Source organism: Heterodontus francisci, chromosome 15 (assembly GCF_036365525.1).
Source record: "Heterodontus francisci isolate sHetFra1 chromosome 15, sHetFra1.hap1, whole genome shotgun sequence".
Taxonomy (NCBI): domain Eukaryota; kingdom Metazoa; phylum Chordata; class Chondrichthyes; order Heterodontiformes; family Heterodontidae; genus Heterodontus; species Heterodontus francisci.
In genome coordinates, this window is record NC_090385.1 from 87,017,597 (window position 1) to 87,044,245 (window position 26,649).

At 42.7% G+C, this 26,649-nt stretch overlaps 1 protein-coding gene across 1 annotated transcript in view; it reads right to left on the reverse strand.

Annotated features, from left to right (window-relative positions):
• Window positions 1-26,649, reverse strand: part of rps6kal (ribosomal protein S6 kinase a, like) — a 182,660-nt gene that overhangs the window by 84,522 nt on the left and 71,489 nt on the right. The window contains exon 2 of the mRNA XM_068047782.1: window positions 2,776-2,892. Coding sequence (XP_067903883.1) covers window positions 2,776-2,892 — 117 coding nt within the window. The remainder of the gene's footprint in view (window positions 1-2,775; window positions 2,893-26,649) is intronic.

Consider the following 26,649-nt stretch of genomic DNA (forward strand, 5'->3'; position numbering starts at 1 on the left):
CATCTACAAGGCACAAGTCAGGAGTGTGATGGAATACGCTCCACATGCCTAGATGGGTGCATTTCGAACAACACTCAAGCTCAACACCATCCAGGACAAAGCAGCCTGCTTGACTGGCACACCATCCACTACCTTCAACATTCACTCCCTCCATCACCAACGCACAGTAGCAGCAGTGTGTACCATCTACAAGGTTCACTGCAGAAAACTACAAGGCTCCTTAGCCAGATTCTTCCAAACCCACGACCTCTACCACCTAGAAGGACAAGGGCAGCAGATGCATGGGAACACCTCCACCTGCAAGTTTCCCTCCAAGCCACCCACCATCCTGACTTGAAACTATATCACCGTTCCTTCACTGTCACTGGATCAAAATCCTGGAACGCCCTTTCTAACAGCACTGTGGGTGCGCCTACCCCACACAGACTGCAGCTGCTCAAGAAGGCACCTCACCACCACCTCCGCAAGGGCAATTTAGGGATGGGCAATAATTGCTATCCTAGCCTTCAACACCCATATCCCATGAATGAATAAATAAAAAATACAATTGAGTACCAGGCTACATATTGAAAGTTTTATTTTATTTTTTTATTTAGAGATACAGCACTGAAACAGGCCCTTCGGCCCACTGAGTCTGTGCCAACCAACAACCACCCATTTGTACTAACCTTACAGTAATCCCATATTCCCTACCACCTACCTGCACTAGGGGCAATTTACAACAGCCAATTTACCTATCACCTGCAGGTCTTTGGCTGTGGGAGGAAAACGGAGCATCCAGCGAAAACCCACGCGGTCACAGGGAGAACTTGCAAACTCCGCACAGGCAGTACCCAGAATTGAACCCGGGTCCCTGGAGCTGTGAGGCTGGTTCAGAGGGGAAGTGATAAAAGAAATAAGAAGCAGAGAGTATGAGACTGACAGCTAACATAAAAGGGAATCCAAAAGTCTTCTATAGGCATATAAACAGTAAAAGGTGATAAACGGTCAAGTAGGGCCGATTAGGGACCAAAAAAGGAATTTTATGAATGGAGGCAGCGGGCATGGCTGAGATAGTAAATGAGTAGTTTGCATCTGTCTTTACCTAGGAAGAATATGCTGCCCAAGTCCTAGTCAAAGAGGAGGTAACTGAGACACTGCATGGGCTAAAAATTGATAAAGAGGAGGCATTCGATAGGCTGGCTGTACGTAAAAGTTGATAAATCACCAGGACTGGATGAGATGCTTCTGAGAATACCAAGGGAACTAAGGGTGGAAAATGCGGCGGAACTGGCTATTAACTTCCAATCTTCCTTTGATACAGGGGTGGTGCCAGAGGACTGGAGAATTGCAAATGTTACACCTTTGTTCAAAAAAAGGTATGAAGGAAAAGCCCAGCACCTACAGGCCATTCAATTTAATCTCAGTGATGGGAAAGCTTTCAGAAACTATAATTTGGGACACAATTAACAGTCACTTGAACAAATGTGGATTAATTAAGGAAAACCAGCATGGGTTTTTGTTAAAGGCAAATCACGTTTAACTAACTTGCTTGAGTTTTTTGCTGAGGTAACAGAGGGCTGATGAGAGCAATGCAATTGATATAGTGTACATTGACTTCCAAAAGGCAAGTGATAAAAGTGCTACATAAAAGGTGACAGCCCACAAGGAATACAACGGGCAGTAGCAACACGGATATGAAATTGGCTGAGTGACAGCAAACAGCAATAGTGGTGAATGGTTGTTTTTCGACTGGAAGGAGGTTTATGGTGGCATTCCCCAGGAACTGGTGTTAGGACCACTGCTTTTCTGGATATATATTAATGGCCTAGATTTGGGTGCACAGGGTACAACTTCAAAATCTGCAGATGACACAAAACTTGGAAGCATTATGAACTGTGAGGAAGATAGTGATAGACTTCAAAAGAACTTAGGCTGGTGAAATGCGCAGATAAGTGGCAGATGAAATTTAATTCCGAGAAGTGTGAAGTGAATCATTTTGATAAGGAGAATGAGGATAGGTAACATAAAGGGTACAATTTTAAAGGGGGTGCAGGAGCAGAGAGATTTGGGAGTATATATGTACAAATTACTGCAGGGAGCAAGCTGAGAAAGCAGTTAATAAAGTATACAGGATCCTTGGCATCATAAATAGGGGCATAGAGTATAAAAGCAAGGACGTTATGATGAACCTGTACAAACCACTGGTTTGGCCTCAACTGGAGAAGCAGGTCCAACTTTAGGCACCATGCTTTAGGAAGGATGTGAAGGCATTAAAGAGGATACAGAAAAGATTTTCTAAAATGGTTGCAGGGATGAGGAACTTCAGCTACATGGATAGATTGGAGAACCTGGACTGTTCTCCTTGGAGGACAGAAGGCTAAGAGGAGATTTGATAGAGGTGTTCAAAATCATGAAGGGTTTAGACAGAGTAGAGGGGGAAAAACTGTTCCCATTGGCAGAAGGGTCAAGAACCAGAGGAAACTGATTTCAGGTAATTGGGAAAAGAAGCACTGGTGACATGCAAAATGTTTTTTATGCAGCGAGTGCTTCGGATATGGAATGCACTGCCCGAGTGTGCTGGAAGGAAGAATCAATTGAGGCCTTCAAAAGGGAATTGGAGAATTATTTGAAGAAAGAAAATTGCAGGGCTATGGGGAAAAGGCAGGGGAGTGGGGCTAGTTGAATTACTCTTGCAGGGAGCCAGCACAGACAAGATGGGCCAAAAAGCCTCCTCCTGTGCTGTAAACATTCTGATTCTAACCTACTGTAACCAAAACTACAAAAAACACTGACCTTTCCAAAAGATCCCTGACCAAGGACCTTCAGCAATTCAAATTGCGTGGGATCAGCCTTCTCGCAGCCTTCTTTCACATGGTGCGTGATTGCAATCTCCTTGAACCTTCCTTCATCCTGAAGATACAAGGTTTAAAAAACATAACTATGTAATTAAACATGCCAAGAAGCAACTAAATACTGTATTTCAACAAAAATAATCCCACAGCTACCAGGTATAACAGACTGACCTTATTAATTGTCACACTCACACAAGGAACAGTTATGAACTAAAGTGAACTGGAGTAATTATGAACTGTAAAAATGAACTGATGAACTGAACTCCAAAAAAATGGACAACAAAGAATCCAGATCAAAGACCTTTTTTGGAAAGCAGAGATTGCAGAGGTATAACACCTGAAGAACAATGGGTTTCATCCTCCCAGACTTTCAGATTGTAAACAAGGAGTCAGAAAATATTCTGAAAATGTACATACATATGGCAGTTGCTAAGACCTGGAAACAATGGAAAGCCTGGGTGGCTCTGCTGTAGCCAGACTTGTGATTTTGCACATTGGAAAAGACAACTGGCTATTGACTTTTCATTCCAGATAAATTCAACGGATTTTTAGAAGGCAGGGAGGCTGTAAGGAAGATCGGAAGACAACCAGCAGTGACAGCCTCAGCACGGAGAAAGAGATGGAACACCTGTTCTCAGAAAACTGAGACGGCAAAAGGCTGAAAAGACTTGAACCCGTTTTGAAAGCTGAGGTTTGCGGAAAAGGAAAAGACCTACAGAATAACCAGAAATTGTCTTATTCATGGATGTCCAGGTCAAAAGTGTATTAAAAAGGGAGTGAAAAGGGCACTAACTTTGAGAAAGGGAGGAATTTGGGACTTTTAGCAGCAAGGATTTCACTATCGAGGAGGACAGTGTAGCATGCAAGCGTTTTAATAAGTGAAGAAAGTACCTTTCCCTGTAATTTGTGGTATCAGCTACTTACAAAGTTCTATTTAGTTAATGGGGATTTCTTTTTAGTTTAGTTGTTATAAAAAAGACTTAAAATGTGAAATTTTGCAGTGTAATTCTTTAAGTTGATCTGGGGAGTTCACATCTCATGTTTTAACATTAACGGTTCTCACTGAGGTTGTAACAAATTGAGCTCAGGTCTGGGATGTGAATTCAGAGGCTGCAAAATGGGTACATTGGAATTTGCTAGAATTTAAACAAACAAGCTTTCAAAATTACTTTTGCTGTACTCAAAAGGATGTCTACTTTAAAGCTCAAGCCTTTGGGGAAAGAGATGATTTGACTTTCAATGATTTGATACAGTTAACAGTGGATGCATTAATGGCAAGTTGGGGTCAGTTTAAAATCAAAAGCTAAAAAGGCTGAAACTGAACTGTTGGCTCGGCATTTTAACCTTGAGGAAGAAAAAGATGACTCCAGTAGTTCTCAGATTGAGTTAGCTGGAATTCAGTTGCAATTGAGGCAACTGGAACTTGAACGAGAAGGGAATAGGACAGACAACTTGAACTGAGAAAACTTGAATTCAAGAAAGGAAGGAAAAAAAATATTAGAAAAAGAAAACCAGGATATTTGAACTGGACAAAGAAAAGCTTAGGTTGCCCGGACAGGGAGTGACAGAAAGGTTTGAGGATGAATCCGATTTAACTTCTGGTTTTGATTTGGCAAGGAATATTCGTTTAGTGCCTAAATTCAGTGAGGATGGAGTATTTTGTGTTTTTTGAAAAATTGCAAGAAGTTGGAAAGGCCGAAACAAAGATAGACCATTTTATTGCAATGTGTGTTAGTGGGAAAAGTGCTACAGGTATTCAACACTTTAGGAGCAACAGTCAAATGATTATGAAATTGTTCTAACTGCAGTTCTGAATGCTTATGAATTGGTACCAGAAGCCCACAGGCAAAAATTCAGGAATTTAAAAAAGAAACAGGGCCAGACATTTATGGAATTTGCTAGAGACAAGGATATGATATTTGACCAATGGTATTGGTCCATGAAGATTGCGCAAGACTTTGAAAGTCTGAGGAAAATAATCCCAATTGAAGAATTTAAAAATAGCATCCCTTCAGGAATAAGTCCCAGGTGGAAGAACAAAGTTGGTAAAATAAGGAATGCCTTAGCAAAGCAGATGATTATGAATTGACCAACAAAATCTGTAGTTACAGGCCCCAGTTTGGAAACTTTCAGAGAAACTGGCAAGATAAGAGGGTTGATAATGAGAAGAGATTTGGTTTCAGTGAGAAAAAGGGTAAAGGAGAGGATACAGGCAGCCCTCAGTGGTTTTAAAAAAAACGACTAGTGTTGAGTCAAAAGGACCAACAGTGGCGCAGTGGTTAGCACCGCAGTCTCACAGCTCCAGCGTCCCGGGTTCAATTCTGGGTACTGCCCATGTGGAGTTTGCAAGTTCTCCCTGTGTCTGCGTGGGTTTTCCCCGGGTGCTCCGGTTTCCTCCCACAAGCCAAAAGACTAGCAGTTTGGTAGGTAAATTGGCCATTATAAATTGCCACTAGTATAGGTAGGTGGTAGGGAAATATAGGGACAGGTGGGGATGTGGTAGGAATATGGGATTAGTGTAGGATTAGTATAAATGGGTGGTTGATGGTCGGCACAGACTCGGTGGGCCGAAGGGCCTGCTTCAGTGCTGTATCTCTAAACTAAACAACACTTATGAAAGTCACCAGAAAACTAAATACACGAGGAGAACCCCGACGCCTCACAGGGGCTAAAAAATAATTTATCACCCACTATCACCCTAGAGATAAGTATCAATGTGCCAGAACCTGAACGAATAAACATAAGAAAATAAGAAATAGGAGCAGGAGTAGGCCATTCAGCTCCTCAAGCCTGCCCCGCTATTCAATAAGATCATGGCTGATCTGTCCCAGGCCTCAACTTCTCTTTCAGGCCTGCTCTGCCGAACCCTCGACTCCCCGAGATTTCAAAAATCTATTTACCTCCTCCTTAAATACATGTAGTGACCTAGCCTCCACAACTCTCTGAGGCAGAGAATTCCAGAGATTCACCACCCTCTGAGAAAAGAAATTCCTTCTCATCTCAGTTTTAAATCTGTACCCCCTTATTCTGTAACTATGTCCCCTAGTTCGAGATTCCCCCACTAGTGGAAACATATTCTCAACATCTACCCTGTCAAGCCCCCTTAAAATCTTATATGTTTCAATAAGATCACCTCACATTCTTCTAAACTCCAATGAATAAAGGCCTAACCTGTTTAGCCGTTCTTGATAAGACAGCCCTTCATCCCAGGAATCAGCCTAGTGAACCTTTTCTGAACTGCCTCCAACGCTAGTATATCCTTCTTTAAATACAGGGACCAAAACTGTACGCAGTACTCCAGGTGTGGCCTCACCAACACCCTGTACAGTTGTAACAAGACTTCCCTATTTTTAAACTCTAACTCCCCTAGCAATAAAGGCCAAAATTCCATTTGCCTTCCTAATTACTTGCTGCACCTGCATGCTAACTTTTTGTGTTTCATGCACAAGAACACCCAGATCCCTCTGTACTGCAGTATTTTGTAGTCTTTCTCCATCTAAATAATAATCTGCCTTTTTATTCTTCCTGCCAAAGTGGATTACCTCACACTTTCCCACATTGAAGACCATCTGCCAAGTTTTTTGCCCATTCACTTAACCTATCTATATCCCTTTGCAGATTCTTTGTGTCCTCACCACAACATACCTTCCCACCTACTTTTGTATCAGCAAATTTCGATACACTACACTCTGTCCCTTCCTCTAAGTCATTAATGTAGATAGTAAATAGCTGAGGCCCTAGGACCGATCCTTGTGGCACCCCATTAGTTATGCCTTTCCAACCTGAAAAAGACCCATTGATCTCGACTCTCTGCCTTCTGCGTGTTAGCCAGTCCTCAATCCATGCCAACACATTACCCCAAATATCCTGAGCTCCTATTTTGTGCAATAACCTTTTATGTGGCACCTTATCAAACGCCTTCTGAAAATCCAAATACACATGTACTGGTTCACCTTTATCCACTCTGCTTATTACATCTTCAAAGAACTCTTAACAAATTTGTCAAACGTTATTTCCCTTTCGTAAAACTATGCTGACGGTGTTTGATTGCATTATGTTTTTCTAAACCCATGTGCTGTGGAAACAGCATTTAAGGGGTTAAAACTTTTAGAGACAGTGAAATTTGTAAGCAACCCAGACAATGCAGTAATGGAAATTTGCAAATCACAAGCCTTGGAACAGTAAAAGTAGGAAACACATAAAAGAGAACACCAAAGGTTCTAAACAGAAGCTTTCCTAGGGTAAAACTTCAATACCCAAAATATATAATTCAATTACAATTGTGCCTCATCCAAAGAAAGGATGATGTAAAACAAACTTCAACTAGAAATGGGGCTTTCGGACAATGCCAACTGTAGCAATCGAGATGGAGGTGTGGGTGCCATGTGTGTAGTGGTGTGACTCCTGTACCTTCCTCACTTTTTTAAAAAAAACAACCAAACATAAAAATGAAATCTAAGGAATTTCATTTTTTCCTTTTGGGGGATGTGTGACACATACATAGTTTTAAATGCTGCACTTTACAAGAACTCGCCCTGAAGAGTTACAAAAATTGATTTCTTTAAAAAAAGAAAGTGAACCATGTGCTAATAGAAAATGGCCACCGAAGGTTGAAAAACAGCCTGGCAAAGACAAAAGAATACATTCAAAGCTAAGAGGTGTCAATGATACCCATCCTGAACCCACCAAGAGACATTTTGAATTGAATGGGTTATTCTGAAACAAAGGCAGTGTGCCACATCCTGGGCCACTGTCGGTCAGCACAGGAAAGATCTATGTTTCCCAACAGAGGCAAAGGTGTGAAACCATTTTTGACCTTAAAAGGTAGCTCTTTGGAGAGAGAGAGAGGGAGAGGGAGACCCAGGAAGTAATATCCCCGAAAGCTTGTCCAGCTAACAGCTGGGAGAAAATCCAGCAAGCAAATACGGAAGGCACCCTGTTGTGAATCCTACATTTTCAATTTGTGCAGCAGTGAATTGGAAGTGATCCTGTCCTCAAACTGAACTTTCAACTGACAGAGAAGTCTGAAAACACCTCAGGCTGACAACCAAAGAGAACGTGACATCCGAGAGATTTCAACAGGTTTACCATGAACCCCGAAACCCTACTTCACTTAAAACCACTTACCCCTTTTCCCCTCTATCTGTCATGTGGGTGTGCACGCTGCCAGTGAATGCATTAGTGGGTGCAGTTGCAACAATTTCGGGATCAGGTATATTGCTCAATAAATAGTTAATCTTCTGTTTTAACCCTACAAGAAAACCTGTTGATGTCTTTTTATTTGACAAATAAAGCACAAAAGGTTTTAAAACCCTAATAACAAAAGCACTTGCTGCAGTCAGGCGGGAATGAACAATGGGAACCACCCGGCCGTAACAATGTCAATAATGGCCAAGAGGAAACAACCATTTACACTGATCATAATCCATTAAGGTTTAGAGAGAAGTTCAAAACCAAGAACACCAGAGTTTTTCGGTGGAGTTTAATGTTACAACCATTTACCCAAAAGATTGTACAAAAGAACAATGTAATTACTGATGCTCTAACCAGAATTTTTTAAAAAGGGTATAATGGAAAAAAGCAACCCAGAGATATAAAATATTTTGGTTACCCGTGTAAAATGTTAATAATGGAAATATTTACAATGTCACGTTGATAATGTTGTAGAAAAATTACTACAGTAATGAATTTTCCATTTTTAGGAGGGAGGTGTTATGAATGCTGGACTTTGTGCATGATTGTGTTTTAAAAACAGTGATTTTTTAGAAACTGCGATTTTTTAAAAGATTAAGATAGAGAGAGAGAAGTCCAGTGACCTCACATCAACTCCGCTTAAAGACAAGACCGGGATCTTAGTTACCGGGACAACAAAGAACCCAGATCAAAGATCTTTTTGAAAAGCAGAGACTTCAGGGGTATAATATCTGAAGAACAATGGGTTTCACCCTCCCGGACTTTCAGATCCTAAACAAGGAGTCAGTGGTTTTGCATATTGGAAAAGACAATTGGCTATTGACTTTTGAATCTGGATAAATTCAACAGATTTTTTTTAGAAGGTAGGCAGGTTGTAAGGAAGACAACCAGCAGTGGCAGCCTGAGGAGGGAGAAAGAGAGGGAACACTGATACGGCAAAAGGCTGCAAAGACTTAAACCTCAACTTTCAAATCAGGTTCGTGGAGAAGTAAAAGACCAACAGCATCACCAAAGATTGCCTTATTCACTGAAGTCCAGGTCGAAAGAGCTCAAAGTGAGCGAAGAGGACACTGACTTTCAGAATGGTCTGGGAGATCCAACCCATTGCAACTGAGAGGAGATTGGGACTTTAAGCTTCAAAAATTTCACCATCAAGGTGGGCCGTGTAACGTACAAGTATGGTGTGAGGTTTTCAAGTGTTTTAATAAATGAAGAAAGTACCTTCCCTGTAATTTGTGGTATCAGTTACTTACAAAGCGCTATTAAGTTAATGCAGATTTCTTCTACTTTCGTTGTAATAAAAGTCTTAAATCATGAAATCCTGTCATGTAATTCTTTAAACTGGTCTGGGGAGCACATATCTCATGTTTTAACGTTACCAGTCTCATTGAGGTTGTAACACCAGCAAGATGGAAAGGGACAAAATTGGACCAAGGGTGGGGTGGTAACAGGCTTGCACAGCTTTGTAAAGGTTCAAGCCCTTACAAGCACAAAAGGTGTTTTGTGGTCCCTGAACCCAACCCTAAAAGCTTCGGCAACTTAATCTTGTCTGTCTGACGAAGGATCAAATGCCAATGGGATGGAGGCACAGTGCTACAAAAGGTTTTCTAAAACTCTTGGTACTGTGATCACTGATCACTCATGGCACTGCTGATAGTAAATCAGAGGAAAGCCCTTCAAAGGACAAGAATGCAATATCATGTAAAGTAGTGCACAATGTATTATTTTGCTGCTATTGTTGTAGTCTATTGCAGTCGGATTTAACATAAACATCACTAAACATGACTAAACATGAAACTGAGCAAAAAAAAAGTCAACCAGGAACAGTAGAATGAAAATAGTTCAAAAGGATAGTAATAGTAGAATGGTATCCATACAAATTAGTCAGTTGGACTAATGCAGTGAACTCCTTTTGTGCCGTATAATTACAATCAACTTAACATGCACACATGAAATAAGTTTGTTAGATCGATTATATATTCCTGGGATTATATAAAAAGGTTCTGTAAACTGTTGTTTTGAATTTTACAAAAATGCACTGTACAGTAACTTTCTCGCCCTTTTCTAAATATATCTGAGAATATGAATGCAGAACCAAAAAAAAAAATCAAATTTGCATACCACATCAACACAACCAAAATTCTGTTATATAATGGTGTACACTGTGCACTAAATGCCTTGTGCATAACAAATTAAATCAAATAAACTGGGAGTTGATCCAGAAAAGAAGGGTTAATGACTCAAATGTGGAAATAAAGGCACACAGTTCTGTTCAATATGCCAAAACACCCACACTGCAGCCCACTGCAAGCCTGAAGCACACATGTACAATTATTAACAGAGCATTTCACTTACCAGGACCTATAATGCAAAAAAATATTTTGGGGATATTTTTCTGATGGAAACAAATCAGAACTTATAACTGCTATTTTCTGACCTGATGCACAGATCTTAGAGTTTTACAGCACAGAAACTGGCCATTCATCCCAACAGGTCTATGCCTGTGTTTATGCTTCTGGAGCTTCCTCCCACCCTACTCCATCACAGCCTGTCAAAACATTCTTCTGCTTCTTTCTCCCTCATTTACTGATTTAGCTTCCCTTTAAATGCACCTTCCTTTTGTAGCCAAGGCAAAATGCATCACATTGCACTCAATGAGCAAATGGAGCTGGCAGTTTGACAATTTCATTCTTAAAGAATTGACATGTACAAAACAATGTGACTAAATTTATGCTAATAAAAACTGAGCAAGGACCTAGCCTTAATAATTTATGCCACAAAGAATCAAATAGCAGTCACACCATTGCAAGTGTAAACAGGAATTAGAGAACTTCAAAATATTATTGCTGTACTTTAGTCTAACCATGATGGCTAATACAGCTCCACATAAATTATTAACTCAACTGCTCTCACTTTCAGCCACATCCTAGCATGCGTTGCCCTGAGCTACTACCAAATCTGGCTTCCAATTAGTAGGCCCACAATGGGTCAATGGGCGTTTTGAGCATCAGAAAGAAGCTCGCCTCCGTGAATCCAAACTGAAGCATAAAAGTGGCTTTAATTAAGAGATGGGAATTAAAATTATACCAATTCCTGGATAAAGCATGGTTTGTTCTGTTAATACTTGATTTAACAAAATAATGAGTACTGATTTAATCAACGCGTGCATTGACTGGACTGAAGAAACCAGCAGACATTTGGGTGCAACTTTAATCCTTGCTCAACATCTACCCACCTTTCCTAAATTAGAAGGACTTTACCTTCACTTTGCCCAGTATAAATCCTTTTGAACAATAGGAGTCATTGAGGACATTTTCCAATATTGCAAACCTATTTTTTTTTTTATAGAAGTTTGTACTTTTTTGAAAATCTAATTACTCTGGGACTGCACAAAATAGAAGGACAAGTGCAGTCAAGGTACTCGAAGGCCTGTGCCAATATGGCAGTCCTGGTAATTTTTTAAAAAGTGACCTAATATTTGAGTGCTACTGTAAATTTGAAATCAACACAATATTCCTGAACAGCATGCACAAAAGGTTTTCAAGATTTCAATGATGCACAAGACTCCGTTAAATGATAAAAGGCAACTTCAATTAACACTTGATTCAAGTACTACATTTCCGTACGCTCTGAGTAATAGGTTTTAAAACAAAATTACTTGCATAAAGCATACAAGATGTTAAAATGATAACGCTGGCTTATTTGGGCTTTTGGAACAATCTGATTGTGTCGACCTTTACCCCAGTACTGTCTGTGCGATATCTGGACAGCATCAACCTTGATAGGAGTGTGAGGAAATTAAAATTGATGAAACTAAAACTATTCTGCTTAGACACCTTGGCCAGGAGTTTGGGAGGCGCCTTGAGGCAGGGTTGGATGTGGGGGGGGCACGGAGTATTGCAACGGGTGGCAGGGGCAGCGGACCCGTCACCTCCATATTGCCCAGCAATCTTTCCATGGGCAGGATAGGCCGACGACAGCCTTCCCACCCAGAGGCCAACTGAGGCCCTTAAGTGGCCGATTAACAGTGGCCGGGTTTGGGAGGGCGGGGGGCCTCCGCCGTGCGGGGAGGACGCCTTGTAAAGCAACATGTCCTCCCCATGGGCTTCGGGGGGAGGGGGGGGGGGATAGTGTGATCCCTCCTTCATGGGCAATTTGTGGCCCACAGAGGACACCCACTGGGAACTTTACCCCCCCCCCAACACCCCCCCACCCCCACCACCCCTCACCTTCTGACTGGCCCCGGCGACCCTGTCTTACCTACTAAAATAAGAGCAAAATACTACAGATGTTGGAAATCTGAAATAAAAACAAAATGCTGGAAATGCTCAGCAAGTCAAGCAGCATCTGTTGAGAGAGAAGCAGAGTTAACGTCTCAGGTCTGTAACTTTTTAATCAGAGTTTTCTGTTTTTATTCCCGTCTTATCTAATTTTGTTCCAGGGTTCCAATGCTGGGCCTGGGTCCAATTTTAAAGGGACAAGGATCCTGCCTCCTGAAATTTTGATTTAAAAAGACTGGAAGATCACTCGGGAGGTTGGGGGGCACAAAAGGCAGAGGCGGGGTTCCCCCTACCTTTTTGCCCCGCCTCCAGCACAAAATCCAGCCCCTCATTACAATATTGGTACTAAGTTAAAGCAGGATCACTTGTTCTTCCTCAATCAAATTTGATCAAGAAGCTCGACACCATCCAGGACAAAGCAGCCCACTTGATTGGCACCCCATCTACAAACATTCACTCCCTCCACCACCGACACACAGTGGCAGCAGTGTGTACCATCTACAAGATGCACTGCAGCAATGAATGAAGGCTCCTTAGACAGCACCTTCCAAACCCGCGACCTCTACCAACTAGAAGGACAAGGGCAGCAAATGCATGGGAACACCACCTGCAAGTTCCCCTCCAAGTCACACACAATCCTGAATTGGAACTATATCGCCGTTCCTTCACTGTCGCTGGGTCAAAATCCTGGAACTCCCTTCCTAACAGCACTGTGGGTATACCTACCCCACATGGACTGCAGCAGTTCACCACCACCTTCTCAAGGGCAATTAGGGACGGGCAATAAATGCTGGCCTGGCCAGCGACACCCACATCCCATGAATGAATTTAAAAAAATTAATCATATGAAATTTGCACAAAGGAAAAAAAGTGAAAGGACTTGCATTTATATAGCATCTTTCATGACCTGAGGATGCCACAAAGTTCTTTACAGCTTATTAAGTAATTCTTAAAGTGTAGTTACTGTTGGAATATAGGAAAACAAGAGCTAGTTTACACATGGCAAGGTCCTCCAAACAACAATGACATATACAGCTTTTATCCTTACGATTTTCGTTTCACTGAATATGCCTGACCCTAGCAAAGCTCATAACAGCTGAAAGCCACAGGAAAGGTGTTATAGCAATGGGCATGGTCTACAGTCTTTTTAATATGTGGCTCTGTATTATACTCACACCCCATTCAAATTATATTGCACAACCATTACCCGATGCAGAAATTATTACTAACTTGCATTTATATAACCAATTTGCAAAGAGCAAGATCCTACAAATAGCAAATGAGAACAATTATGACTTAATCAGTTTTTTGTATTGGTTGAAGACTACAAAAAAAACTCCCTGTTCGTCTTGAAATAATGCCAAAAACTATTCAGCTTACAGACACCTCAGCCAGGATTTAAGTTAGAAGCAAGTAATAAAGGCTAACGGAATGCGATCCTCTATTACGAGAGAAATTGAAAACAAAAGTAGGAATGTTATGCTTCAGTTATACAGGGCACCGGTGAGACCACATCTCAAATACTACGTGCTGTTTGGGTCTCCGTATTTAAGGAAGGATGTAAATGCATTGGAGGCGGATCAGAGGAGGTTTATTAGATTGATACCTGGAATGAGTGGATTATGAGGAAAGGTTGGACAGACTGGGCTTGTTTTCACTGGAGTTTAGAAGAGTGAGGGGAGACTTGATTGAAGTTTATAAGATCCTGAACGGTCTTGACAAGGTGGATGTGGAAAGGATGTTTCCTCTTGTGGGCGAGTCCAGAACTAGAGGGCACTGTTTTAAAATTAGGGGCCGCCCTTTTAGTACAGAGATGAGGAGAAATTTTTCTCTGAGGGTTGTGCGGCTTTGGAACACTGGTGGAGGCAGGGTCATTGAATATTTTTAAGGTGGAGGTAGTTAGATTCTTGTTAGGCAAGGGAATCAAAGGTTATCAGGGGTAGATGAGAGTGTGGAATTCGAGACAAACAGATCAGACATGATTTTTTTTTATTTGTCCATGGGATGTGGGCGTCGCTGGCTGGGCCAGCATTTATTGCCCATCCCTAATTGCCCATGAGAAGGTGGTGGTGAGCTGCCTTCTTGAGCTGCTACAGTCCATGTGGGGTAGGTACACCTATTGTGCTGTTAGGGATTTTGACCCAGCAACAGCGAAGGAACGGCGATATAGTTCCAAGTCAGGATGGTGTGTGACTTGGAGGGAAACTTGCAAGTGATAGTGATCCCATGCATTAGCTGCCCTTATCCTTCTAAGTGGTAGAGGTCATGGGTTTGAAAGATGCTAAGGAACCTTGGTGCATTGCTGCAGTGCACCTTGCAGATGATACACACTGCTGCCACTGTGCGTTGGTGGTGGAGGGAGTGAATGTTCGTGGCTGGGGTGTCAATCGAGTGGGCTGCTTTGCCCTGGATGGTGTCGAGCTTCTTGAGTGTTGTTGGAGCTACACCCATCCAGGCTAGTGGAGAGTATTCCATCACACTCCTGACTTGCGCCTTGCAGATGGTGGACAGGCTTTGGGGAGTCAGGAGGTGAGTTACTCGCGCAGGATTCCCAGCCTCTGACCTGCTATTGTAGCCATGGTATTTGTATGGCTACTTCAGTTCAGTTTCTGGTCAATGGTAACCCCTAGGATGTTGGTAGTGGGGGATCCAGCAATCGTAATGCCATTGAATGTCATGGGGAGATGGCTAGATTCTCTCGTTTGAAATAGTCATTGTCCGGCACTTGTGTGGCATGAATGTTACTTGCCACTTATCAGCCCAAGCCTGGATATTGTCCAGGTCTTGTTACATTTCTACACTGACTGCTTCAGGAATCGCGAATGGTGCTGAACATTGCACAATCAGCAGCGGATATCCCCACGTCTGATCTTATGACTGAAAGTAGGTCATTGATGAAGCAGCTGAAGGTGGTTGGCCCTGCGACACTAACCTGAGAACTCCTGCACTGATGTCCTGGAGCTGAGATCATTGACCTCCAGCAACCACAACCATCTTCCTTTGTGCTAGGTACGACTCTAACCAGCAGAGAATTTTCCCCGATTCCCATTGATTCCAGTTTAGCTAGAGCTCCTTGAAGCCATACTTTGTCAAATGCTACCTCGAGTTCAGCTCTTTTGTCCATGTTTGAACCAAGGCTATAATGAGGTCAGGAGCTGAGTGGCCCTAGCAGAATCCAAACTAAGTGGCGGAGCAGGCTAAAGGGGCCGAATGGCCTACTTCTGCTCACAATTCATATGCTTGTATGTTCGTATTTTGAGAGGCACCCTCAGGCGCCCAACAGCAAGCCTGTCTCAAAAGAACTTTACGGACAATTAATTTCTTTTCTGAACTATGATCACTTTAGTTCTGAAAGCAAACACAAGCAGAAAGACCCTAAAAAAAAAGCAATTAGATGAATGGCCAGTTAGTTTGTTTTTGGTGGTGCTGGTTGAGGGATAAATGTTGGCAAAGACACCGGCAGGAATCCCAAGCTATTCTTTGAATAGTGCTATGGCACCTTTACATTGACAGGGAAGACGGGACCCCAGCTCAACATCTCATTAAAAAGAGGGTTTGTCTGACGATGTGGTGGTACTCCTTCAGCCTTACACTGAAGTGCATGCCTAGATTATGTGTTCTATTCTAAGTGCAGGGTTTCAACCCAGAATCTTCTGAGAGGCAAGAATGCTACCAATGAGCCACAACTAACACTTCGAGGGCATATTCAATGGCTCGAGTGAGCAAGTGCAGGGATTAAGATAAATGTCAGGCAAACCCCCCACCTGAGGCACACATTATTTCACTACATCAACGTTAAAACTTAAAATTCCAGCCCCTGACTGGAAAGACATTTGCATGGTAACAACAGTGTTGGAACAAGGGACAAAGGGCCATGCCCTTACCCATTCAACCAACAATGGACTTTTCATTACCAGATATTGAAGGTGGGGGGAGCTAGCATTCCAGGTTGACTGCTAAGATAGCAGAATCCACAAACACAAACATAGAAGTGGTGGTCAGACCAGTTTTAGTCACATGACTAGCTGGCTGTTGAGATTTGAACTGAGAAAGCTCCTGGCTCGAGAACGCCTCTCGCCTGTCTGTTCATCTCTCAGGGAAATTAATCTTGTGAAAACACGTGAACCTCAAAGAGAGACAAGTCTCCTACGTGAACAAGGTTTGAGAAGAACACTGGGCCTCGACGAACAGCAAGACTACCTACAATCAAATGAGCTCGAAGCACAGTAAACAAGAAACTCTTTTGATATTGCCTCAAACCCCTCTCTACTAGATTTTCCTCTCCCCTTTTTGACCCTATTTGCATGTGTATCGCATGTGCATGCTAGCGTGGGTGCGTCGTATACCCATAGGCATTAACCGTACTGGAGTTTAAGTTTTAATAAAATTTAATTTTTCTTCTTTAAATCCAAGAAAGCCTGTTTATGCTCATTTCTTTGTCTTATAATTGGAAAACTGTGAACAAGGATTCACAAAGGGGGAGCTCAAAACACAGTGGGTTTAAAATAAAACTCTGTTTCAATAAGACCAGGTAAAGACAGCAAAAGAACCAGATACCTTTCTCACCTGGTCCTAACATGACTGATTAACCCGCACCCACTGACTGCCATGTAGAATGCATGCCAGCTTCAAGCAACCTGTGAGGCTCCCAAGAAATCATGCACCCCCCCCGCCCCCCCCATTTTGTTTACTTTTGGTTATTCAACATTGTGGTTAATACATAACTGGTCATAAATGTACCTTGTTCACTTTTTCTTGGAAAAGTCAATTCACCACCAAACACCCCATAGAGACAATGGACCAGTCTACCCAGGAGAGGGACAAACTGTGCCTGAGGTAGCAACATTATCACTTCTTTATTCCAACTGACTGTGGCTCGCCCGTATTTCTTTTGTCTCAGACAAATACGACACGTCACCCATCTCCCACCCAACCTCCTAGGGCAGATGCGACGACTGCTGGCAGTCATTCAAGAAATGACTATGACCTGGGAAACATTGAAGAATGGCACAATGTGGGACAGAGTGGGCTCCAAGTTTTCCAATGCTACATTGGAGGCTGTGGAAGATGATTTGGAAAGGAAAAAAAAATGTCCTGTATCCACAAGGGGCTAGGGAGTCATAGAGAGATACAGCACTGAAACAGGCCCTTCGGCCCACCGAGTCTGTGCCCAACATCAACCACCCATTTATACTAATCCTACATTAATCCCATGTCCCCTACCACATCCCCATCTTCCCTCAATTCTCCTACCACCTACCTACACTAGGGGCAATTTACAATGGCCAATTTACCTCCTCCAGACACACACTCAGAAAGCAGTAGGAGCAGACAGCTGTTGAAGTCAAGGCCAGGAGTCAAGCCCCAAAGACCTGGATGCAGTGCCACAAGAAGTTCAATTACCCCACACGAGTGACCAAAGTCTGTGAATGCATCAAATGCCACATCCAACCACTTGCACCACTAGCCTCACACACTTCTCAATTCACTGCAAACCCTTCATTCACATACCATCAATCTCTATCAATCAGGATTCATGCTTGACATTCATATACTCCACTACACTCTTGTACAATTAACACTGCTGCAAGCCTTAAATTCAAGTCTCAATAGGTACACACACTGCCAGCTATTCAACAATGACAGGCACATCAGCCAAACATATCGCAGGACACTCATTGACACACTTTGCTCTCTTTTCGAGGACAAGATGGAACACAACCGGAAGGGGGCAGGTGCGCCTGCATGTCCTAAACCATATGGGTATGCTGGAGTCTGGCACCAACTTGACACATGCGCAGAACTTGGAGCCCATTTTTTTAAGCATGGCAGTGGTAGCCAACTTCATTTGCATGTTTACGGACCCAAGCATGATGCAACATCAGAATGCCAATGATGCAGCTTCCATTGAAGCACAAGCAGCAGCCACCAAGCAGCTTGACTGCTGTAGTGGAAGCTTAAAATGTTGTTCATGCAAGGTCGGCTTGCTGCCACGCAAGCTGAGACTACTGCCTATTGCCCTCATGGCTGTTGAGTACAGTGTGCAAAGGGGCTAGCAGAGTGCCAAAGCTTTCCAGCAATCTATCCTAGATTACCAGGAATGCTGAGGCATCGCCCCAGGGGAGTGGCAGGGCTCCATGGAGCATGAATTTGCTTTACTCTTGCAGGAGGACAGATACACCCTCCCACATCTGCCACTCCACCAAAGCCCTTGCTGCTGTCAACGAACCAGGCAAAACTACTGCCACCCAGGCCGAAATGGTGCAGTCTGCAGATGGGCCTTCTAGGCCCAGATCCACTCAACATCATCCTCCAAGGCCATTTGCAGTCTCTCCACTGAAAGTCAGCAGCCTTCCACTAGCATGCTGCAGCCATTAGGATATCACTGCATAGGAGCACTAGGCAAAGCAAAGGCATACAGAAGACAAGTAATAAGGGAGTCCACAAGGGTGATTAGTTGAGTTGTATGCAAGATGGAATGATTATGAATTTGGTTTGAAATATTTTTAATGGACTGTCATTTAGCATTGTGGTCAAGTTGGCGCAGCAATATCAATAACAGAGGGAAGGTAAGGTATGGGACCGTTGGTGAATGCGGAATTGGGGTTGCAGTTTCTGTTGTAACACTCAGATGAGTGCTTCACGGCCAGAAAAGGGTTGTCTAGGTTGCCTCCTCCCTTCCCCTCTTCCTCCTCCAACTTGCTCTTCAGCTGCTCGCCATACAGCCGGCTACAAAAGCTGTCCCCTCGTGATGGTGAGGTTATGCTGCACGCAACAGACCACAACGAATCTTGACACCCCTCAACTAAGTACTGCAAGGATCCTCCATTGGCATACTGATGATCTGCTATATCACATTTCGTGTGGCAGCATGGCTTTCATTGCATTCATGTGCATACACGTGGAGTGGTCAGCAGATAGACCTAGTCACCCAGTAACCATTCTTTGATTCATCGCGGTGGCTCAAATGCAACTGGCACAGCAGACTGCCACAGAATGAAGGCATCATGACTGCTGACAGATACCCGGCATTGACCTGCATGATTCGTTGCCTATGGTCACACACCAACTAGACATCGAGGGAGTGGAACTGCTTTCAGTTTCAGAGCTAGGCAGAGCTGACATGCCTGCAAAGCAATGTAGCCTGCACTATGGGGAAGCCTGTAATCCTAGGGAAGCCACATGATTGCTCTGCCTGTCTCTCTCCAGAGATGCTGCCAGACCTGAGTATTTGCAGCACTTTGTTTTAATATGTTGTGATTTTCCAATTAAAACCAAAGTGTTCTGATTGGAAACATTTGCTTTTCTCCTGAAAAATCATATTTGCTCACAGCACTTCAGGAAAATTTTAAACCTGAAAAATTAAAAAGCCAAATAGCAAACCATTTTTGTTTTGCTTCTCTGGGGCCATTCCAACTTCCTGTTATGGTGTTATTAACAGACCAATGACTTCAGTACCAGGAATTTCTGTTCAATTCACAATGTTCTAGAACTGACAGCTTAAGAAAAACATGCAAAGCATAGGAGTCCTGTTACATGAAACAGAAATTTCATTTCTGTATAATGAGCACACAATACTTAAATATATAAAGCAAACACAAACTTTATCACACAACATAATTTAAAACAAGCCATCACCTTAAAAAAAAATCTAAATTCCCGGCAAGCTTCCCGTTATAACCACTGTGATTAAAATCTAGCTAGGAAGAGAACTCACAAAGAGTTTGCAAAATTCAGCAGTTTCTGAACACTAGCATGGTCTTGGTCACAGTTAAGTTTGTGGAAATGCTGTTTTATGTTGTGTAACATTATAATGTTACTAAAATCAACTAATGATTTTTGTTGATTACAATAAAAGCACAACTTAAACATTTAGTGATAGTTACTTTTTTTTCTTGGGTCCACATTCATCCATGAACATGTCCAGATTTACATAGAAACTATAAACAGGTGGACCATATTATTACATCTGTTTAGCAATTGAATAAGTTTTATCAAACTCCTGTATACAAACTGCGGTAAACCAAGACATGAATACGAAAGGAGGCACAGATAGCGGAGGTTAGGAAGGGGAATCATTGGTTATTGTAGTCGGGGAATGGGGTTTCCAAGATTTTCTGGTAATGGGAGTGGTGTGCTGAGACGATGGAAGTGAGTGATATGAACAAATGAACTATGAATAGGATGCTGCCATTCAGCCCTTTGAGCCCGTTCTGCCATTCCATAAGATCATGGCTGATCTGTTTGTGGACTCAACTCCACTTTCCTGCCTACCCCTGATAGCCTTTGACTCCCTTGTTTGTCAAGAATCTGTCTATCTCTGCCTTAAAAACATTCAATGACCCTGCCTTCACCACTCTCTGGGGAAGAGAGTTTGGCAGACTCACGATTCAGAGAAAATTTCTCCTCATCTCAGTCTTAAATGGGAGATTTATTTTTAAACTGTGCCCCTAGTTTTAGTCTCTCCCACAAGGAGAAACATCCTTTCAATATCCATCCTGCCAAGTCCCCTCAGGATCATATATGTTTCAATAAGATCACCTCTCATCCTTCTAAACTCCAATGAATACAGACGCAACCTATCCAACCTTTTCTCGTAAGATAACTCTCTCATACCAGCACTCAGTCGAGTGAACCTTCTCTGAACTGCTTCCAATGCAATTATATCCTTTAAGTAAGGAAACCAAAGCTGTACACCAAACTCCAGATGTGGTCTCACCAATGCCATGTACAAGTGTAGCAAAACATCTCTACTTTTATATTCCACTCCCCTTGCAATAAATGACAATATTCCATTAGCCTTCTTAATGATTTGCTGTACCTGCATACTAACTTGTGTTTCGCGAACTAGGACACCCAGATCCCTCTGCATCTGAGTTCTGCAATCTCTCTCCAATTAAATAATGGCTGCATTTGCTGACCACACAACCACTAGGTGGCACAGTACTTGCACATACACAAATGCAAGCTCTTCAACTGGAACGTCAGTGTCTGCAACGTTCAGGCAGCTGCCAGGATTAAAGATGGCACTGCTCAATTTATCACAGGAAATGCTTATGGCTAGATCGTTCTAGCAAACTAACCTTACATTAAGTTGGATGGAAGCCCAGAAATATGCTTTGCAGTTATCGGCTACTAACTGTAATCCTCAGATCCATTTAATATTCCAGTAATCCTATTAAATACTACAGGAATTTTGTGATTGATTTTCCACTGGAAGATAGTGAACTGGCACCCCAATCAATGGAAAGGAAAATCGGGCAAAGTATAAAATGTGCTGCCACTTCGTTATTGTGATTTGTTTATACGAACGACCAGGACTGATTTCACCCAAACGCAGCTACTAGCTCCCACCCCACTGGTCTCCCTTCCCCCTCGGCAACTCGCTTTCTCCCCCTCCTCCCCACCAACCGCTTCCCACCCATCAGCTGCTCGTTCCAGACCTCGCTGCTCCCCCCTACTTCCCTGGTTGATTGTACCCAGCTCGCGCCACTCTGCTCTCCGGTCGCTCACTCGCTCCCGCAGCAGCACCTCCCCCCACCACCCCCCTTCCCCCGCCAACCGCTAGCTATAGGCCGCGCCGCTTCCCTTCTCTTGGCCAATCGCTCCCACGTTTGATTATTTTCCACGCGCCACTCGAAGCAGCAAGGCGGGCCGCAAGTAGTGACGGGGCGACATAGGAATGAGTAGCTGAGAGGAGGGAAGCAGCGCGGTCTAGAGCTAGCAGCAGGGGGAGCGGCCTGAGAGCGGAGTGGCACAAAGCGAGGAGCGGGAACAAATCGGCCAGGGGAGCAGCTGAGGTGAGGAAGCATCGAGGCCTGGAGCGAGTTGTCGAGGGGGGAAGAGCACCAGCCTTAAAGTCTCCCATTCAGCCACTTCCTCCAGCCGAGTGGGGGGCTGGATATCCGATGACGCTTTGTCGCACATGCGCGAAGACACGATGACGTTGGCGCTGCGAGATGACATCATCCTATGCATGCACCACTTAGTCCTGGCAAGATGTAGCTGCGCATGTGCGCAGCTTGGAGCACTCTGATGACGTAAACGGGCTGCTGTGTTGTCAGGAGTCGCTTTGTTAAATAATATATCGCTTTTCTATTCTTCCAGCCAAAATGGATAAGTTCACATGTTCCCACATCATACTCCATCTACCAAATCTTTGCCCACTCACTTAACCTATCTATATCCCTTTGCAAACTCATGTCCTTTTCACAACTTACTCTCCTACCTATCTTTGTGTAATGAGCAAATTTAGCAACCATACATTCTGTCCCTTCATCCAAGTCATTGATATAGTTTGTAAATAGTTCAGGCCCCAGCACGGGTCGCTGTGGCACTCCACTAGTTAGAACTTGCCAATTGAAAATGACCCATTTATACCTACTCTGTTCCCTATTAGCCATCCAATCCTCTAATCATGCTAATATGTTACCCTCTATACCATGGGCTCTTATTTTGTTTACTAACCTTTGATGTGGCACTTTGTCAAATGCCTTCTGGAAATCCAAGTCCACCACATCCACAGGTTCCCCTTCATCCACATTGCTTGTTACTCACTCAAAGTATTCTAATCATAGCATCATAGGAAATAGGAGCAGCAGTAGGCCATTCGGCCAGTCAGGCCTGCTCTGCCATTCAAACAGATCATGCATGATCATCTAACTCGATGCTATTTTTCCCCACTATCTCCATATCCCTTGATGTCATTAGTATTCAGAAATCTATCAATTTCTGTCTTGAACAGGCTCAATGATTGAGCTTCCACAGCTCTCTGGTGTACAGAATTCCACAGATTCACCACCCTCTGAGTAAAGAAATTCCCCCTCACCTCCGTCTTAAATTGCCTACCCCTTATACTGAGATTATGTCCCCTGGTTCTAGACTCAACAGCCAGAGGAAACATCCTATCCACACCTATTCTTCCCAGGCCCTGTAAGAATTTTGTAAGTTTCAAATGAAATCACCTCTCATTCTTCACAACGCTAGATAATACAGGCCCAGTTTCTGCAATCTCTCCTAAGACAATCCCGCCATGCCAGGGATAAGTCTGGTGAATCTCCGTTGCACTCTCTCTATGGCAAGTATTTCCTTCCTTAGATCCTTCCTTACACAAAACTGTACATAATACTGCAGGTGCAGTCTCACCAAGGCTTCATACAATTGCAATATATCTTTACTCCTGTCCTCAAATCCCCTTGCAAAGAAGGCCAACATAACATTTGCCTTCTTAATTGTTTGCTGCACCTGCATGCTAGCTTTTAGTGACTCATGAACAAGGACATGTAGGTCCCTTTGGACAACACTTCCCAACCTCTCACCATTTAAGAAATATTCTGTCTGTCTTTGTTTTTTCTACCACCTCACACTTATTCACATTATATTCTATCTGCCATGTTCTAGGCCATTCACTTAGTCTGTCCAAGTCCCCTTGAAGCCTCCTTGCATTCTCCTCACAATTCACATTCCCACCTAGTTTTGTCTCATCAGCAAATTTGGAAATATTACATTTGGTCCTCATTTATATAGATTGCGAACAGCTGTGGCCGAAGAACTGATCCTTGCGTTACCCCACTAGTAACAGCCTGCCATCCTGAGAATGACCCATTTATTCCTACTCTCTGCTTTCTGTTTGTTAACCAATTCTCAATCCATAGCAGTACATTACCACCAAACCCACGTGTTCTAATTTTGTTTACTAACCTCCTGTGTGGGACCTTATCAAAAGCCTTCTGAAAATCCAAATATTCCACATCCACTGGGTCTCCTTTATCTATACTACAAGTAACATCCTCAAAAAAACTCCAACAGGATTGTCAAACATGATTTCCCTTTCATAAATCTGTGTTGACTCTGCCCAATCATATTATTTTCCAACTGTTCAATTATCTCATCCTTTTATAATAGATTCTAACATTTTCCTTACTACTGACGTCAAACTAACAGGTCTGTAGTTCTCCACTTTCTTCGTAAATTAGTCAAACACAATTTCCCTTTCACAAAACCATGTCGACTCTGTCCGACTGTATTGAGATATTCTAAATGATCTGCTATAACCTCCTCAATAATAGATTCCAGCATTTACCCTATGACAGATGATAAGCTAACTGGCCTGTAGTTTCCTGCTTTCTGTCTTCCTCCTTTCTTGAACAGCGGAGTTACATTTGCGATTTTCCAATCTGATGGGACTTTACCAGAATCTAGGGAATTTTGGAAAATTAAAGCCAATGCATCCACTATCTCAGCAACCACTTCTTTTAAGACACGAGGAAGTCGTCAATCAGCACCTGGGGACTTGTCAGCTTTTAGTTCGAATAATTTTCTCAGCACTCTTTCCCTGGTGATGGTAATTGTTTTAAGTTCCTCCCTCCCTTTCAACTCGATTCACAATTATTTCTCGGATCTTATCTGCACCCTCTACAGTAAAGACTGATGCAAAATATTTGTTCAATTCCTCCACCACTTCCTTATTTTCCATTATTAACTCCCCAGACTCTCTAGAGAACCAACACTCACTTTGCTTACTCTTTTCCTTTTTAAATACCTGTAGAAACTTTTACTATTCACTTTTTAATATTTCTAGCTAGCTTTTTCTCATTCTAATTTCTCTACTATTCTTTTATTCATTCTTTGTTGTTTTTTATATTCTGTCCAATCTTCTGGTCTGCCATTACTCTTCGCTGAACTGTATGCTTTTTTTTCAATTTGATACTATCTTAAACTTCCTTAGTTATCCACAGATGGTCCACAGACTATTATGTATCTTTGCTGAGTGTTATGAAATATCTTAAATGTCTGCCACTGATCTACTGACATCTCTACTGACCCATCCCTTAACCCAACCTAATTTCCCAGTTTACTTTAGCCAGCTCTTAAAACCCTCATAATTACCCTTATTTAAGTCTAAAACACGAGTCTTAGATCCACTCTTCTCACCCTCAAACTGAATGCAAAATTCAATCATTTTGTGATCACTGCTACCTAGGGGCACCTTTACTATCAGGTTATTAATCCCATCTCGTTATACATTACCAGATCTAGAGTAGCCGGCTCTCTGGTTGGCTCCAGAACATGCTGCTCTTAGAAACTGACCCAAAAACACTCCATGAACTCATAATCCAGGCAACCTTTGCCAATCTGATTCGTCGAATCTATATGTAGACTAAAATCACCCATGATTATCGTCATACCTTTCTGACAAGCCCCCATTATTTCATCATGTATACTCCGCCCTACTGCATCGTTACTGTTAGATGGCCTTTTAACTACTCCCACAAGTGACTTGCTACCTTTACTATTTCTTATCTTTACCCAAACTGATTAAATATCTTGATTTTTAGAACTATGGTCACCTCTCTCTCTTGTATTGTCATCCTTAACTAATTACCCCTCCACCTTTTCCTAGTTTCCTGTCCTTCTGAAATGTCATGTACCCTTGAACATTCAGGTCCCAGCCTTGGTCATCTTGCAACCATGTCTCTGCAATGGCTATCAGATTGTATATATTTATTTCTATTTGAGCTATCAAATCATTTGTTTTGTACGAATGCTATGTGCAAATACAGAGCCATCAGTTCTGTCTTTTTACTATTTATGCAACCTCTAGCCTTAGCTGCTTGCACACTCTAAATTTTGTACATTCTGTCCCTTCCTGCCACATTCTGATTATTTCCCTTATTACTACACTGATTATTATTTCCCTTATTGCTACCTTGCTCGCTTGTCTTGTCCTTTCTCTTTAATTTATCCTATCTTCTCTCGCTTGATCACTCACCCCCATTATTTAGTTTAAAATCCTCTATACCGTTCTAGTTATATGACTCGCCAGAACACTGGTCCCAGGACGGTTCAGATGATGGCCATCCCAACTACACAGCTCCCTCTTTCCCCAGTACTGGTGCCAGTGCCTCATGAATCGAAACCTATTTCTCCCACACCAATCTTTGAGCCACACATTTAACTCTCATCTTAATTACACAACACCAATTTGCTCATGGCTCAGGTAATAATCTAGCAGATTACCACCTTTGAGGTTCTGCTTTTTGATTTAGACCCTAGCTGCTCATCCCCGCTATGCAGAACCCATTTCCTAGTCCTATGTTGTTAGTACCTACGTGGACCACAACAATTGGATCCTCCCCCTCCCACAGCATATGTCTCGAACCCTGGCACTGGGTAGACAACACAGCCTTCTGGAATCTTGCTCTTGGCCACAGAAAACTGTGCATCTCCCTCGGACTATACTATCTCCAACTACCACTACATTTCTGGTTACTCCCCCTGCTTGAATGGCTTCCTGTACCACGGTGCCATGGTCAGTGTGCTTATCCATACAAGCTGAAAGA